This window comes from Parus major, chromosome 4A, assembly GCF_001522545.3.
Source record: "Parus major isolate Abel chromosome 4A, Parus_major1.1, whole genome shotgun sequence".
In the NCBI taxonomy this organism is placed as follows: domain Eukaryota; kingdom Metazoa; phylum Chordata; class Aves; order Passeriformes; family Paridae; genus Parus; species Parus major.
The window spans coordinates 18,120,793-18,138,240 of NC_031772.1; the positions used below are offsets into that span (position 1 = coordinate 18,120,793).

Sequence of the window (17,448 nt, forward strand, 5' to 3'; positions counted from 1 at the left end):
GGATCAGGATTGGGAATGGGACCGGGATGGGAATGGGAACGGGGTTGGATCAGGATGGGAGCAGGACTGGGATAAGGAAAGGGATAGGGATGGGAACGGGACTGGGATAGAACGGGGTCAGGATTTGAGCAGGATGGGGACCATGATCTGGAATGGGAATGGGATTGGGATGTGGAAGGGGACCGGGATAGGAAAGAGATGGGGATGGGATCTGTGATTCCATGATCCTGTTGGGCCCCTTCCCACTCAGGATATTCCATGATTCCCAGGGCTCCAGGAGGAGGCTGGAGGCCCCGCTGGGACGGGCGCTGCGAGGGTCACTGGTGACACTGGGGGAAAGCCCCGTCCCCACAGAGGTCGGGCTGGGAACTGGGGGATGTCACCAGAACCCCAGCGAGGGACACCACGGCCACCCTAGAGCATCCTTGGAGGTGCCCAATGGAACTCTGTGATTCCCAAGACTCCTTCCAGTGGCTGTGGGCCACTGGGATTTGGGATTTGGGATGGGGTGGGACAGGTGCTGCCCCAGGGATCCTCTGCTGTTCCACACCACACGCCTGGGGACAAAAAGGCTCTTGGAGAGCTCAGCCCTGCGAGTGGCAGCAGCGTCCATCGTAAATCCCATGGGAGAAGGGGTGGGAAACACTCCTGAGACACCACAGAGCTCGTCCTGCAGTGCACACACCGAGGGCAAACCCATCTCAGGAGAAACAGCGAGGACTGGGCAGGAATTTGGGATGTGGCTGATCCTGATCCAGAGCTGTGGAGAGCTCCCAGCCTCTCCTCATTAACCACGAGCTGCTGGAAGAGCCGGTGAGGGCGAGGGGAGCTCCCTGCTCACAATCCCAGCAGTGCCAGGGCCTTTTCCACACTCCAGCCCTGACCTTGTGGGAATATCTGTGGGGAAGGGTTCAGTTTCCAAAGCAGAAACTTTTTTTTATGAGGCCAAGATGTTTCCATTCTATTTGAGCTGCTCGCCCGCAGCGATGTTCCCGTACACACGTTGGACTTCCCACGTCATCTACTCCAGGCTCCCCAGGGACAGGATTCAGGAAGACAAAAAACCCCAATCCTTACAAAATATCCCCAAAGTGAAAAGTGCTCCTTACAGGCTTGCCATGAATGGCAGTGCTTTAAAATTAGGGACAGGAAATGCAGAAATTGTGGAGTCTGTACAGTGTTTGACCAGACTGAAGTAAGTATTTAAATGTTCATCTCTCTTACATCCCAAAATAGAATCAAAGATGATTTATCACAGCTGTTGCAGCAGAATCTGAGGACATTTCCTTGCCCTTTGCCCTCAGGATCAGAACAACTTGGTGCTGAGTAGAATTACAGGGCTAAAATCGTGGTTTTGTCCCCGAATGTCTTCAGAGGTCACTGCTGGAGCACAGAGATGCACTTTTGATTCATTTAAACTCAGCAAGGTGGAATTCAGAGCACACAGAGCACACCACGCTCATTTCTGGTCTTTTCTTATCTCCTCTTTTGCCTTTCCCAGCTTGGAGGAATTCAGTCACTGGGAGCAGAAAGGTGGTTCAAAGACAATTTTTGTTGAGTGCAGTGTGAGAAGTGACCTTTGGGCCCTGAGTTTGCAATCAAGAGGGGCAGAGAGAGCTGCAGGGATCATTTCTTGTTGGCTGGAGTCAATTCAGGGGTGTGTGCATGAGCCACCAGCCACAGGTTTGGTCTCAGCATCTGCCACAGCCCCTGGCATCTCCCCACAGCCACATTTCCCATTTCTGCTCTGAAAAGAACCCTGTTTCTCCTTCCACATCCCCCTAACATCGATATATTCTATGAAAGATGTGCCAGAAGCAAATGGGATGGTTACAAATGGACTTCTGGAGGAAAAACTTCTGCCAGAGCTAGGCAGAAGGAGAAACATTTTCCCAACGTGCTGGGGTGTTAGCAAGGTCTCTCTGGCTCTGCTCATCTCTTACTCCTTTTGTACAATGCATGAGGAATAATTCCAACCAGTTTTAAAGCATTCTGACATCCTCCTGTGACAGGCACTGTGGTCATGGCAAATATTTTTATTTTTAGCAAGCTTCATCTCCGAAGATGTGTAGGAGGGCCAACAACAATATAAATAGAAAATCATCTAAAAAACAGATCCAAAAGCAACACAGAGCAGTAAATAAATCTGTAAAAAATTTGGTGTGGAAATAACAATCTCTGTGCACCGTGCAAAGGCACAGATCTTTGCATGAGCAGCCCAAGGGTTGGTAAAGTGAAACCTCCAGAACCAGTCAAATGTTCCCAAAGCCGCTCTCAGTTTTGCAAACATTCCCCCTTTAATTCAAGCTCTTGTTTTTCCAAGAGAATTTGAATTTTAAACATGGGTTTCTTAGCTAAATATAAGCCCATTGTGCACAAACAATGAGTATCTCCTTTAAAAACAATTGTTATTCCACATAACATTCCATGTTATTCCAGGGTTGTACAGTCTCAAAGAGGGTGAATCCTGTGTGGCTTCACTCTGTGAAAAGGCTGCTCTGGCAATCTAGACCATCAGACAAGGTTTGAAAACCTCTGGGTTTGATTCTGTATTTTACTTGAATCCTTTCAGGATTAAAGCCTCAGAGTTGAGAGGAGGGAGGAGCTAGAGAGCAGATTGAGAACTTTGGGAGAATACATTGGGTTTTTTTTATTTGTACTAAAATCCCTTCTCTCTGCACAGGGATTCCTGCTCTGCTCGTGGTGGAAGGAGTTTTGGGGAGAAGCACAAGAAGCCTGGGCTGGTGCAGAAGAAATTCATGTTGAACAATATTAGCAAAGGAACTCGCACTCCACTGGTCTGCTTCCAGCACGCAGCCTAAAACTGCTTTCACATTTGTTTTAAGCAACCAGAAGCCCTCAGAGCTGCCAAAAGCAGCAGTTGAACATTTCCTCCAGCACTGCTGTCTCATTCCTGCCCCCACACATCCCCTCTCCTGTGTCAGCAGCAGATCCAGCCCTGCAAGGCCATGGAAAAGCTTCCCCACCCCTCCTCAGCCAGCAGCTGCTCCGTGCTCGTGCCTGGGACTCCTGATTTGAGAGTGCCACATCCAAGCTCAGCATCATTTGAGCACAGTTTGCATTCTTTTGGTCTGCCTCACGTTCATCCACACCAAAGCTCACTCTCCACCTGCCTCTGGTTCCCTTTTGTGTTCCTCAGCACCACATTTGGTTACCCAAAACGAATTTTTATTATATTTTTTTTTTCTTTTCAGTTGAGTGTGCCTCTCTCTTGGAACAAGCCAGCAGAGCTGTTTTCTTCTAGGAATGTCTTTGCTCAGATAGAATATTCTTCATGATCTGTCTCAGCTTATCTGGCTTTTTTTTTTTCCCTGGGCTGGAGATCTTCTGGCCACCTAGAAGCTGACAGATCTATGACTGGTTTTGGAGGAGGACTATTGTGATGAATGTTTTTATATTACTCACTAACATATGCTTTTAATAGCAAATGGTAACAAAGGTTCCAGCACTCAGAGAGGCAGACAGTGACTTACTGCTGCTAACTAATCCCAAATTTATCACTGTCCAGCTCCATAACACATTTCAAAGTGCTGATCTATTAATCGACCACAAGATTTTGAGCTTTTTTTTTTAATATTCCTCACCCTCTCGTTTTGCCTCTTCTTACAAAACCTGTGGGAGATTAAAGCACCCTGGTAATGAAATTTCCTGGATTTTTTTTTTTTTTTGTTTGTTTGTTTGTTTTGTTTTGGGGTTGTTTTTTTTTCAGTGTTTGGGGTTTTGCAAAAATCTGGAAGCAAATTTACACTGGATGATTTGCAAACCATTCTCACAGGAGCCATATCCCAAAAGACACGAGATCCAGCAGCTCTCTCCCAGTTCCTTGAGCTGCATCAGCCTCCAGACATTTTTTCCTCCTCTTCATCAGCTGCCAGGATGGTCAAAGGAATAAATCTGGGGGAGCTTGCAGAGCCTCATCACAAACACTGCTGCACAACGAGGTTTTAGAGGGGAAATAGAACCTTGGAAAAGCCACATGTCCATAAATCTTGGGATTCTTGTGCTGATTTCACTGCACTGCTGTGTCCCAAAGCTGGATATTCCTCAGGGCAGTTCACACTCAGCACAGGCTGCTGTGGAAGCTGGGATTGGTGCTTTGGGAAGGGCTCCAGGTGCTTTTGGGAGTGATCTGGAATTCTGAGCTAATTTCCCATGTCCTGGGAGCCCAGCCTGGCTCTGGGCAGGGCTCAGGTGTGTGCTGAGGGTCACAGCAGGGCTGGCAGAGCAGCTGGGCACAGCTTGGTGGCTGCAGCCTCTCCAGAGTGAGCCAAACCCACCTCGTTCCTGCAGAAAAAACTCTCCATGAGCTCTGGGGGGATTATCTTGCTCTCCATTCCCATCCACATCTCCCACACAGCCTGACAGAATCCTCATCCCAGCCTTGCCTCTGCTCCCTTCCCAGAAGTTTTCCAAAGACGACTGCTCCGACTGCGTTATTTTTTTTTAGTTTAATTTCCATCTGTTTCGTATTATTTGCAGTTCTGCTTTATCTGGGTCACTCCCTCCGCAGTGTTTTTCCCTTCCTGTTATCCCAGAGAGCTGATTGTAGCCAGTGTTCAGCTCCAGGCTGTCCTAAAACCCCACGGAGATTTCCTAGAGATGCCGTTCTCTCTTCCATTCCCTCTGAAAGACACCCGCTCCTTCCTCAGCTTCCCAGCTCTGTCACCAGCCCGAAATTCCCTTCCCCGTGTTTGGAGTGTCCCACCCCGGTGCTGCCTTTGAGGCTCACATCACACGGATCAAATGTATCCCGGAGGATTCCAGCTGGGATTTTGGAATATCCGACAGCTGCCTGGAAACTCCGAGCGGGGAGGGGGATGGAAAGGTGTTTGTTCTCCCGAAGAGCAGGGTGCCAGCAGCACACAATGACCCAGGGAGAACAAGGGAGCGAGGAGCCGTGGAGAAGGAGAAGGAATGGACAGGCAGAACCGGATTATTCAAATCGGAATTAGAGCCGAGCATGGGGGTGAATGTAGGGCGCTGAAAGCTCTCCCGTGACGGCTGTAAACCCCCAAATGAGGTTTTTTAGCACATAAAGCAGCCGTGGGGAGGGATGGGGATGCTCTGTGCCCGGCTGCAGGAATGTCCCGCTGCCCTCGTGATTGGCTGCGGGATGCTGGAGTCAGCTTTCACGGGGGCTGATCAAAACTTCCCTTCGGCTCTCCAAAGTCGCTGTCTGAGCAGAGGAATCGGCTGGAGGAGGCCGGGCGCTCTCGCATTCCTCGGGAAAACGTCTTCAGTGGGATGAGAGAGCTTCTCGCTGCGAGGAAAGGCAGCCGGGAGCAGGCGCCGGGGAGCCGCGCTGCTGCTTTTCCCCCGCAGATCGGCTCGGATCCCTCCTGGCATGCTCCTCATCCCTGAGGATACCATGTCTCAGTATTCCACCAACTTCCTGCTGCTGCCCATCCCGGAGTACCCCGCGCTGGACTGTGCGCCCAACAAAATCATCAAACTGGTGGTGCTGGGCGGCAGCAGCGTGGGCAAGACAGGTAAGTCACAGGTGTGTGCCCTGCTTTTCCTCCTCTGCCCAGACACAGCCAAAACTGGGAGATTTCCATCTTAACCGTTTCATTTTTATTCTTTTTCTTTTTAAGAAAAGGCACAGGAGATTTTTTGTCAGTCAGATTTGCTGTAGGTGCGTGAGAAGCCAACGTGAGCCAGCAGAGAGTTTTTGTACTCACGAGCGCTTCTACCTGGTCTGCAGTGTCTTCTCATAAAACCATCTTTACAGCTTTAAATCAGGTCTGGTTTAAAATACAAGCAAAATCCCACCAGGGCTGGATCCCCTCACAGGATTAAACCACAATATGATAATGTGGGATTCAGTGCTAAATTTCCTTGTGTTGAAAATGCTCCATGAGCTCAGACTGTTTTTTCACTGGAATAAATTTCCACGCCCCAAAAGTTGGCTTCTATCCTCCTGCTGCAAAGGTTTTATGCTCTGCTGACAAATCACAGCTTGCAAGATGTGCCTTTATTATTCTCCAAAGGAGAGGGGAAGAAAAGAGGGTAAAGAGAGCATTGGTGTATTTGAATATCTGGTCTGTGATTTCAGGAATTATTAAAAGCAGATTGATTTATTACATCTGTGGTTCCATGGGATTCAGCAAAATGATTGTTTTGGCTTTGAAGCAGCCACATCTTCATATTATTTTTAAATAGTTTGTTGAAGACAGCTGCACAGGCAATTTCATCTAAGGTGCTAAAGGATGACCCAGTATCACTGTGGGAAAAATTATTGCTTGAAATGAAATCTATTTTAAAACAATGTTGCTTGCAGAATGAGATATTTCATTTAACTCTTAATTAAATGGTTTTGCAAGTTACAAGGAATAAGCACTACTGAGATCAAAGCACCAGGGGAATATAAATTACTGTTGCCACGATGGGATTTAAATGTTTTATGCAGGAAAAGGAAAATGTTCTTATCAAGGAGTTGAAGAAAGCAGCTCAGGTTAAGGTGAATAAGAAGGCCCAGGGTGCTCCAGCATGACCCAAAAGTGCAGAGCACATGGAGTTTGTTTGCTGGCTGTGATTAGATATCACTAATGGCTTTTGTGAGGGGTTTTAAGGCTGGAAAGAACCATTCCATCCATCAGCCTCACTTCTTGCCTGACATAAAATGCTTAAATTTGGATTAGTTGCGGTCTACTGGCTTGTAATTCTTCTCCTAAATTATTTCAGGGCAGAGGAGAGAGTGTTTGATTTTGTGTTCATAGGGGAACAACCTCCCTGCCACCCCGAATCTCAGGGCTCACTTCCAACACAAGCTGTGAAAAACTCTGTATTAGGAGCCCCAGATCTTTGTGAGTGTCGAGAGCAGCACTTGCAGAATAAGGTGTGAGCAATGCAGAGATGAACTGGGTTTCACTTGAGGCTCCTCCTGCAGGAAGATGTTCCACCAGTTGTGCCCAGATGGATCTGGGTTCTCGTTAAGGACGCATCTTTTTGTCGTTGTTTTGCAGCCCTGGTCGTGCGCTTTCTCACAAAGAGATTTATTGGGGACTACGAAGCCAACACTGGTGAGTTCTGCTCTCCCCAGCAGCACTGCAGAGAGCTGGGAAAGAAATCCACTCTTTTGTGACTGGTGCACATTACAGGGAAGCCAAGTGGTGTTAGATGTCCATAAGGTGCATATTTTCAGTTAATAGCCTGGAGCTATGAAAGCAATAAATCAAAGGCTCATTATTTATGATCCTTTCAGCTGGTTTTTTTCCCCCCAAGTTGATGGAAGAGGATCAGAGTAAAAGCTTTGCTTGGGGACATACCTATACTGAAACACAGGCTCAAGGAACAATCTACACATCAGCTAAAGCACAGGAACCCAATGCTGCTCCCCCTGCAACCCCAGGGAAGGCAGAGGAATTCTGAGGGGTGTAAAAGGCAGTTCAGAACTTTTTCTGTGCATTCCCTTTATTTCAGGGGCTATTATAACCCGGGAGACTTTGAAATTGAAGCCTTTTCTCTGTAAAACAAGCAAAGCAACCATTCATTTCTTGTTTAATGCAGAGGGTGTGTTCATGTGAACTGTTCCAGGGAAACACCGACTGATTTTCCCGATGTTGTAGATAGATCCATGTGCCCCACACTCACCCCTACTCACAGTTTTGGGGTGAAAGGTGGGCAGAATTCAGAAAACACTTCACTTTGGAGATGCTTGCTGAGCTCAGGATGAGGAGGGAGCAGCACAGGACACCTTTGATCTGAGGAAATGCAATCTGAAAGCTCCTCCCTGCAGCTCCCCCTCACTGACCCCGAGTAACCCTGATGCTTGGCTGCACTTTTGCTCCTTCTCTCCTGTCACCTCTTCTCTGGGAGGTTGTACATCAAGTGAGACCTGGGAGCTGTGCAGTGATTGCTGCCAGAGCCAGTGCTGGGAGCCACATGCTTTTCCCATTAAGCTCCCAGGGCCACGCTGCAGGAGAAGTGAATATTCCAGCAAGAAGGAACAGGTGGCAGTGCCCTTGGGATCACTCAGCCGTGCTTCTTCATCAGCAGGCAGAGCAGGAGCAGTGCCTGGCAGCTCTTTGTTCTGCAGGGCATCATGGAATGGGAACAAGGGGTTGTTTGGTCTTGATTCAGGGCTGCAGTGTCTTCTCATAAAATCATCTTTACAGCTTTAAATCAGGTCTGGTTTAAAATACAAACAAAATCCCACCAGGGCTGGATCCCCTCACAGGATTAAACCACAATATGATAATGTGGGATTCAGTGCTAAATTTCCTTGTGTTGAAAATGCTCCATGAGCTCAGACTCTTTTTCCACTGGAATAAAATCATTTGTTTCCTCGAAACAAAGCTGATTTTCAGAAGTGAGGGCATTACTAGCTGGGCACCCTGCTAATCTGAATTCCTTACTCCAATGGGTGGATTTCTCCACGTTTGACATTGTTCTGGAGGCAGCAGTGACAATTGTACTGGGCCAGGACAGAAGGGCTGTACACAACAGCTGTGGATTAGCATTTCTTCACACCCCCACGTGACTTGTGTTAAGTTCTAAACAAAATTGATGATGACATCAACCTCTGAAGCTGTCCTTGTCACAACCACAGAGAATTCATAAAATCAGGACTTAAATTTTCATAGTCACTTAGCTGCAGTAGCAAAATAAAGTTCAAGCCCAGTGGTTAGAACAGAGCTAGATCAGGCCTAGGTGGGTAGAACTGGCATTTGGCTGTGAATATGCGTCCTCCAGGTTAACCAAAGCCAGGTTTAAACTGTCCAGTCTTTGGGGATTTCAACCAAACTCTGCTAAAATCACACAAACCCCAAAGAGCACCTGGGGGATTTGTGTTACAGTCACTCTGTGTCCAAAACCAGAGTTCTTTCCTTTTTTAAAGGCAAGCAGCAGGAAAACTCACTCCTTTCACTGACCACACCTGGATGTCTTTGTGATTACAAAAAGTGAACTGCACTTATATTTAAAGTTAACAATAGGGACTGAAAACCTGAATGGGATTTATGTGCTCACTTTGAGTATGTGACTCAAGCCCAGGTGGCCCTTTCACAGCCCCACTCTGCCACACAAGGCCACTCACTTTTCTACAGGCAGCCCCACATCCTAAACCTCAAAACTCTGCATTTCAGCAGCCCCATTTTACCTTTCCTTTCTAATTTTGGTTCTCTGGTACAGCCCCTGACTAACAATCTTCCTTCTCCCCCAGGTGCTTTGTACTCCAGGAAGTTCACCATAGATGGGGAGCAGATCTCTCTGCAGGTGCAGGATACTCCCTTTGTCTCACTGGAGGTAAAACAACTGCTCTGTGCTTTTCAAAACACTTCTGTCTTATGTTTGTTGCCAGCACTTCCATCTGCAATTAACTCTGGTTAGCAGCAGGAAAATATCTGGGCTCAAACTCAAGGCTAATCAAGATATCTTAAACTCCACCAAAATGAGCTCTTGAAGGTGTTAAATCAGGCTCCTTCAGGAATAAGTCAAAATTAAAACGATTTTCTTTCCAACACTTTACTAAACAGCAGTAAAATCACAATCTGGTTCCCTCCTGCCAACAGCTTGAGTGTTTTATTTTCTGTCAAGTGGTTTCTGTCCCTGTGTGGCAGAAAATTCACCTGCCCAGAGGCCCAGTTGGCTCAGCTTGGACCTTCCTCCACACCCAAAGTCTCCCAGATTTAGAGAAGTGTTTCTTTCCAAGGGGCCAGGCTTCACAGCATTGCCATTTCCAGCTATGGTGCTTGTGCCCTGCTTTTAAATATAATTAATTCCCTGTTATTAAGGTGTTAGCATTTATCACACTCCTTTTACTATCAGTGCTTTAGATAGTCTGACTTGGTGATATTAAAGATCTTTCCCAATCTTAATGAATCTATAATTCTATTATGATTGGGGATTTCAACCAAACTCTGCTAAAATCACACAAACCCCAAAGAGCACCTGGGGAATTTGTGTTACAGTCACACACTCTGTGGCCAAAAACTGGAGCTCTTTAGAGACCTTTTCCAATCTTAATGATTTAATTATTCTATAATACTCTATATTTAATAAATTAAATTAATAAATTAAATAAATTAATAAATTAATAAATTAATAAATTAATAGTTTAAATAGTATTTTCTATTACATTCTAGATTTAATAAATTAAATTAATAAATTAAATAAATTAATTAAATATTGATTATTCTATTATATTTTAGATTTATTATTCTACAAGGAACCTCTTTCTAGAAATGTTTTTCCAAGCAGGATTTATGCTCCCTTCACGTGCAGAACAAGAGGATGAAAATAGTGTCAAAGCAACAGGAAACACAGTGAAATCTGGGGTTACATGAACGGTGGAAATCTCATGATTAGCAATTCCTCCAGAACAGCAGAGATTTCATGATAAAATCAGAAATTCTCATTGCACCATCAAGCTTAAACTTCAAGGTGCGGCCTTAACCTCAGTCCAAACTTAGATTTGGCCAATATATGTTGGGATGGGAGCATCACCTTCTCTCCTCGTGTGTCAGGCTGCCCTGGCCAGCTCTGCACCCCTTGTTTTACCTGCACAGATCCACGTGTGCACCTCTGAGCTCTTCCATCCTCAATTTACAGAATGGGACAAGCAAAGCTCCCATTTCCAGCTTCTCTGACTGGAAGTGGATTGAAGGGGAAATCTTTGGTGAAATCCCACTCTCTGCTGGGTTGGGGGGCACAGGGCAGGAGCCTCATTTGCTCTGGACCCTCAGCAGCAAATAAAAGCTGCAGTGGAAGCTCTCCAAATACTCAAGTGGGATTTAGCAGCACAAAGGTCTTTGCCAGCTTGTCCTGCAGAGAAGAGCTGTGGGAGTGATTTGGCACCACTGGGGTTGCCTGATAAACACTTAACAAAGGGAATCCCCCCTCTCTCTGCTGTCCCATTGAGAAAGGAGGGGCTGGAATCGTTTAACTCACATTTCCAGACCACATAGATGCAATTTTCCTGTTTAAATTGATGCTGTGTCCTACAGGCCAGTGACTCCAGAGCTGCACAAAATTTAGTCAAGCCAACAGCTGAGGTTTCTTAGTCAGAAATGATTTTAAATCAGTTTAAAAGTTTAATTTTCTTTGTCCCAGTCCAAGGTCTGTTCCAAAATCTCCCACAGGCACCCTGATCTCACCCTGTGTCTGTTTGCTTTGAATGATGTGTCTGCAATAATTGAAGGGACTGTGTCAGAACAGTTTAACACTGAGAAAAAGTCAGATTTTTTATAAAAATCCTTAAGGAAGAGAGCTTCCTGCACTCTGCAGGCTGAATACAGTGTTTCAGGAGGAAATCCTGTGGAAACCCTGGGGATTCAAGCCCCTAGAAATGTGCAAGTGTAAGAGGGAAACAGAAGCAGATGAGTGGTTTTGTTGGGTGATTCATGGCTGCTTGGCCTATACACTCCAAAGGCCTGTGTGTTTCAAAATTCATTCTGGAGGGGAGATTTCCATTTAAAAAGTAGCCCATTAGCCTTTGATTTCCTGAATAAAGCATTCCATTTGGGATTATCCATCCATCCATCTGGGTGGGCCTAGCTGGAGTGAGTGAGTTTCTGCTCTTAGGCCTCTCTGAATGTGCACCTTCTCCAAACCCATTTTCAAAGCTTGCCAGTGCAATTAGTGTTTTTTGGTTTTGTTTTGTTTGGGTTTTTTGTGCCACAAAAGGGTTTTGCTGGTGAAAAGAGGCTTCCAGGACATGGAGAGTGGCTAATTATCCCCAGACTGGCTACAGCCCAGATGCCAACAGTGCAAATTGCCCTTCTTCCCACAGCCTGCCCTGGCCTGGCTGGAGCTCACTCTCATTAACCTTTCCAAAAAGGCTGCTGGGGAGGATTCCTCTTCATCATTCTGTTTTGGGGTTTGGGGAGCAGTGATAAGAGCGTTTGATAACCAATTTCACTGCTCAGAGGATTTAGCTGTGAGCTGGCAAGGGCAAAGAACCTCAAGGCGTGAGGAGCCAGTGCCTCTGTGGGCAATAATTAAATATTTACAAATGGCACTTGGCTGGCAGAACTCCTGAGGAAAGTTTTTAGCCTAATTTATACTCTGACCCTTCAGAAATTCTGCTTCCTCCTCACAGAAGAGCTTGTCTGTAGTTCTTTTGCTGTCTGGTCTACCAGAGGAAAACAGATCCATTTCACTCATTCTTTTCCATCTCTGCTCTCTGAAGTTAGGCTTTATAATTCATATTTAGGCCTAAATAAAAGTGATCTGTTTAGGGAAAATGTTGAGCTCTAAATTCTGTTAGAATTTATGTGAATGGCAGATATGTATTATATAGATTAATAGATAATGGAACACATTTTCTATTAGTCCTACAGAAGCTGATGAAAATTTCTTGGGTAGAATTTAGCAACAATAATAAAAATTTGAGCTCTGTATTTGTGATGTTAAACCCCTCTTAAAACACAAAATTTCTACCAGCTTCACGAAGAGCCGTACACAGAATATGCTTGTTGGATATAAAAATAATTACAACGTTGCAGAAATGTAATAATTGACAGAAATTTAATAATTGACAGAAATGTAATAATTGACAGTTCTTCCAAGGCAAGCATGGCTGCAGCAGGGATCTCCCTCTCTGGCTGGGTTATCCCAATCCCAGCAGGGATAAAAAAGAGGGGAGGATTAGCTGGAAATAGCTTCATCCTGACAAGTGACTTGATCTCTTTTCAAGCCCACAGTGCTGTATTCAGCTTTCAATTCCCAAAGCTGCTGGTGGCTGGGGCTCTAGACAGGAGTGGTGATGGACTCCAGAAATGTGTGACCAGGAAAAAATGACATAAACCCATGCCTGCTCCACAAATTACCAATGAGATTTCACCTGGTTTTCAGTTCTGGTCATTGGATCTTGGTAACAAATTGCTTTTTTTTCAAAATAACTTTGCCTATCTGGAGACCTACAAGGCAGGAAAACCTGGCAGGCTTCACCAGAGTTAGTGAGAACCTCTGTCCATGGAGACAGTGAATAAAAAATTGGAAAATGCCCTAAAACTCACACTGGGAGACAACTTTTCAGTTGTCATGGTGTGACAAACCTGATGGATTTTTAATGCTCTTACTGTCCCCACAGTCAGGGTGTGTGTTTCTGGCTGGCTGGGTACAAGAGAATACAGAACTTTTCAAAGCAGTATTTTGGCTTTTCTCTTCAACCAGTTTGCTCTCACCTCTCTCCACTCCACATTATTGCTTTCCTGCAGTGTGGAATCAGAGAATCATGGAATCAGTGAGGCTGGAAAAGACATCCAGGACTGAGTCCAAGCTGTGACTGAACCCATCTTGTACTGAGTGCCACATCCAGGCATTCCTTGGGATGGGCACTCCAAATCTCCCTGGCAGCACCTTCCAATGTCCAATCAATGTTCCAATCATGAAGAAACTCCTCCTGATATCCAACCTAAACCTTCCTTGGCGCAGTTTGAGGCTGTTTCCTCTTGTCCTGACCCTGGGAGCAGAGTCTGGGCCTCACCTGGCTGCCTCCTCCTTTCAGGGGGCTGGAGGGAGTGACCAGGTCCCCCCTGAATCTCCTTTTCCCCAGGCTGCCCACCCGGCACAGCATCACCAACACTGGGAATTTCCCTGGGCACGTCCAGAGCGCTTTCTGGGAGTTCATGAACAAACAGGCCCCTGTTCAAACCGAGCCCTGTCTGGGGCCATTTCCTGACGTGCAAATTGTTTTGCAGGACGACACGGACAGCATCTGCTGCCAGGAGCAGATAAACCGCTCGATCTACTGGGCCGACGGCTTCGTGTTTGTGTATTCCATCACGGACTACGAGAGCTTCCGCCTGCTGCGGCCGCTGCACCAGCACATCCGCAGGATCCACCCCAACGCCAACATCCCCCTGCTGCTCATGGCCAACAAGGGCGACCTGCTGAGGGCCAGGCAGGTGTCCTCCAAGGAAGGGCTGCAGCTGGCCACGGAGCTGGGCGGGACGTACTGCGAGGTGTCGGCGCGGGAGAACTGCGAGGGCGTGCGTGAGGCTTTCCAGCAGCTGTGCCAGGAGCTCAGCAGGAGCAGCAGCAGCTGCAACGGGGAGAAGAGGAGAGGTCTCCACCTCGTCCGGCCCAAGTCGCCCAACATGCAGGACTTGAAGAGGCGTTTGAAGCAGGCTCTGACTTCCAAAGGCAAATCCGCCACCACGCTCTGATGAGGCCGCCCAGGAATTGTGTTCCGGAGCCCTGGATATAAAAAAGGCAACGAGCTGGGGAAAAGGGGCATCAATTCAGCCCATCAGGTTGTGTGAGAGGCTCTTTCGTTTGGTCTTCACATCTTTCTCAAAAGGCCCCTGCTCGTTCAGCAAAGGAACTCGCAGAATTTGCTCTCTGGGGCTGGTATTTTGAAACCGTGGTTTAAAAAAAAGAGGTCGTTCCAAATTGTTTCTTTCTTTTATATTCTTTTTTTCCTTTTTCTTTTTTTTTTTTGGAAAGGGGTGCAGTCGAATATCTTGGTGTTAAAAAGTGGGTTTTGTTAATGAGAATTGTGAAATCTTACTTTTGAGAGATGTGACTTCCCTTGGGAATGGTTGTGTTCCCAAACACAGGCAGCGAACTACAGCAGGACATGAGGAGAGCAATGGGAGCAAGAAAAATGGACCAGATCTGCTTCATTGCAAGACTGGGAAATAAATGAATTAATTCATTTACATGAAGAGCATAAATAGTGAAAAGTATTCATTCAAAGAAAGAGTTCTGAGCAGTGGGGAGAGATTTGTTCATATGCAAACTTAAGCCTTACAGTGTCTCTTTAAAGGGAGATTTTTTTAAAAATAAATCACTATTTTTTCAGATTATTTTTGTTTAAAAGCACAGTGACTGCTTCTGAAAGTGATTATTTGGTTAAAATACAAACTTGTGGCAGCATTTTTTAGTCAGTTTCTCCATGGCATTTCTCATTTTTCTGAAGGTTGGGAAAAGGGAAAAATAGATCAGAGTGGTTTAAAACCCACCAAAAAATGGAATGCACTTATCAAGAGCAAGGAGGTCACCTAAAACTCATAATTTTTTTTCCTAAACCAGTTAGACTTCAAGTTCAAAATGCTTTTAAAGAAACAAAGCCTTCACACGAAGCACATTTACATCGTTACTTTGTTTGGGATTTGTTTTTAAGAAGAAAAGTTTTTTACGGTGCCTGAAATTTTTGGCTTTGGGAACGCATTATTTTGTTGTTTGAGTTCAATCCAGGCTTCCCTGAACAGCTCCCAGAGCATCCCAGCCTGTCAGGACATATCCCAGTGGCAGCGTCTGGTTGTGCCTCAGCACGTCCCAGGATTTGGGGCTGTATCCCATAAAGTGATTTATGGAACCAGTAACGACAGCACGGAGCTCCCAGAGCTCTGCTCTCAGTGAGGGTGGGCTTGGACCGTGACAAATCCATGATGCACCAACCTCTTCTTCAAGCAGGGCAGATGAGAAATTCAGGGACCATGAAAGGAAGTCAAGCTCAGTGATTTATACTCAGGGACACTGGAGGGAAACCCAAGTTTGATGGATATGGAAGAACACTCCCAGCTGCAGTTTCATCTGAGCTAAATCAACCTTTTCCTCATTAGGAGCGGCAAAAATGGAGTTTGATGAGTATTTGTATGGCTCAGGGCTTTAAAATGTACTTTGAATTTTTCATTTGCCTATATTGGACAGCTCTAGCCATGATTTTATCACCTGGATTTGCCTTATCTCCAGCTCACTTTCTGTTTTATTTATTGTTTTCCACAGCTGCTCATCTGAGAATGTCTTGTGTTCTGATTCATTTAAGTCTTTCATTCCCACAAATGACCTGCACCTGTTTTTAAATTCAGTTTCAAGTGGGATTAGGAGGGGAAAAGTTGCATCATCCAGAAAGGGACTCAAATGATAACAGGGAATTTTTACTTTGGCTTATGATTAATTAACAATTTGTTGTTTGAGCAGTGTCATTAATCATCCTGGGCACTTTGGTATTTATGGCAGAGAATTTCAACGTTTTAAATTAATAATAGCACAGCTCAAATATTGAACATGAAGATTCAATAGCTCAAATATTGAATCTAGGCTCAAATATTGAGTCTCAAGATTCAATCACATGGAATAGAGCAGTTTGCAAGACACACAGAAACTGAAGTATTTTTGTATTGGAAAAATGATCACCAGTTTTGAATAGCAATTAACAATTTTGCCACTCCAGTACTGTATAACAAGGGCTAAATCTGCTGCAGACAATTTGCTGACATTGGTTTTCATGAAAGCCTAAGAGAATTTGTGCTCCAGCTTGGAAGATTTGTTTGCAACTTCCTTCTGCTCAAATCCTTTCTGATTTGGGAAGAAATGTCACCAAAATTCAGTTGTTTAGTTTTGTTAGTGATTAATAAAAACATGCAAGGTCTTCCCTGAGCAGTGAATAAAATGGCTCCTTTATGTGTCACATATTTAAGTATTCATTATTTACACTAAAATCTATTGTTTTCCCGTCTTACAACCTAAAACAATCTGCTTTGGAAATATTCCTTATGCAAATAAGTATTCCCACATTCCTGTGGGGGGAAAAAAAGGAAATCTACATTTTGGCTAAAACCAAAAAAAGATTGAAACATTTAAGTCTCCTCTTAGGTATTAACATGTGGCAAACATTTATTCTGCTACAGAAACTTTAGCATTTCCTTTGTTCATTGACCAGGAGTACAAATACTGGTTTTAAGCCAGGACTAACCATCTACAGAAGGCAATAAAGCTCAGTATTTTTATTTGGGGTGCAGCAGTTGAGCCCCAGGACATCTCACTGTGCCCCAGAGGCAAGGCTGAATGGCTGCACAAGAAGCAGGGAGAAAAGAATGCTATAGAATTAAGTGTCTAAAAATAATCCTGTACGAGATCAAAGTTTAGTCATGTAGAACCTGATCCTGAATTAGAAACTTCAGGCTGCCAGGGGAAAACATGTATTCTACTGAAGGTTTAAAATTAACCCTCTAGAGAGAAAGTACTGCCATAAAGTCAAGAGGAGAGAGGGGAAAAAAAAAAAAATTTGAAAGTGTGGGGTGATTTTTGGATATCAAAGAAAATTCTCCTCTCAGTTCTATTGATTTAGTCCAGATTAAACTCCCCTGGAATCAATAGCAACAGCAGTGAGCGGTAGAATTCCTTCTTTTAATTTTTTTTTTTTCCTCATCCCTCATCATTCTCCTGAGCATTTTAAATCTTTGTGCACCATCTGGTTTTCAAGATGGTTTTCCAGCTGGGTTTACTTGGACACAAAGCAGTTGAGTGATTTGCCCCAAGGTTACACAGCTGAGCAAGTACTCGAGAGAAACTCCAACCCTGTGTCCTTTGTAATTAATTCCCAGCTCTCTACAACAACTGGAAGACCCTACACCTCCCTCAAGGGATGCACACAACACAGGGAGTTGTATTGCACAGGAATGTAATTAAAAGTTGGGAAAAGTCTCTTAAATTTCAGCTGTGTTAGGGACTGAGCAAAGTCTCAGCGACAGGTTG

General features: G+C 45.1%; 1 protein-coding gene across 4 annotated transcripts; it reads left to right on the plus strand.

Annotated features, from left to right (window-relative positions):
- Positions 1 to 6: 6 nt before the first annotated feature.
- Positions 7 to 17,003, plus strand: LOC107204077 (ras-like protein family member 11A-like). 4 transcript variants are annotated; one of them, XM_015626876.3, is made up of 5 exons: positions 7 to 2,523; positions 2,684 to 5,510; positions 6,987 to 7,043; positions 9,185 to 9,267; positions 13,665 to 17,003. In XM_015626876.3, exons 2-5 carry the CDS (start codon positions 5,366 to 5,368, stop codon positions 14,130 to 14,132), a joined length of 753 nt encoding a protein of 250 aa, XP_015482362.1. In that variant the 5' UTR covers positions 7 to 2,523; positions 2,684 to 5,365; the 3' UTR covers positions 14,133 to 17,003. The 4 variants fall into 4 exon arrangements, with proteins under 4 accessions (XP_015482362.1, XP_033370001.1, XP_033370002.1 ...); XM_033514110.1 differs by having other exon boundaries at positions 7 to 1,195; XM_033514111.1 differs by having other exon boundaries at positions 7 to 813.
- Positions 17,004 to 17,448: the final 445 nt, after the last annotated feature.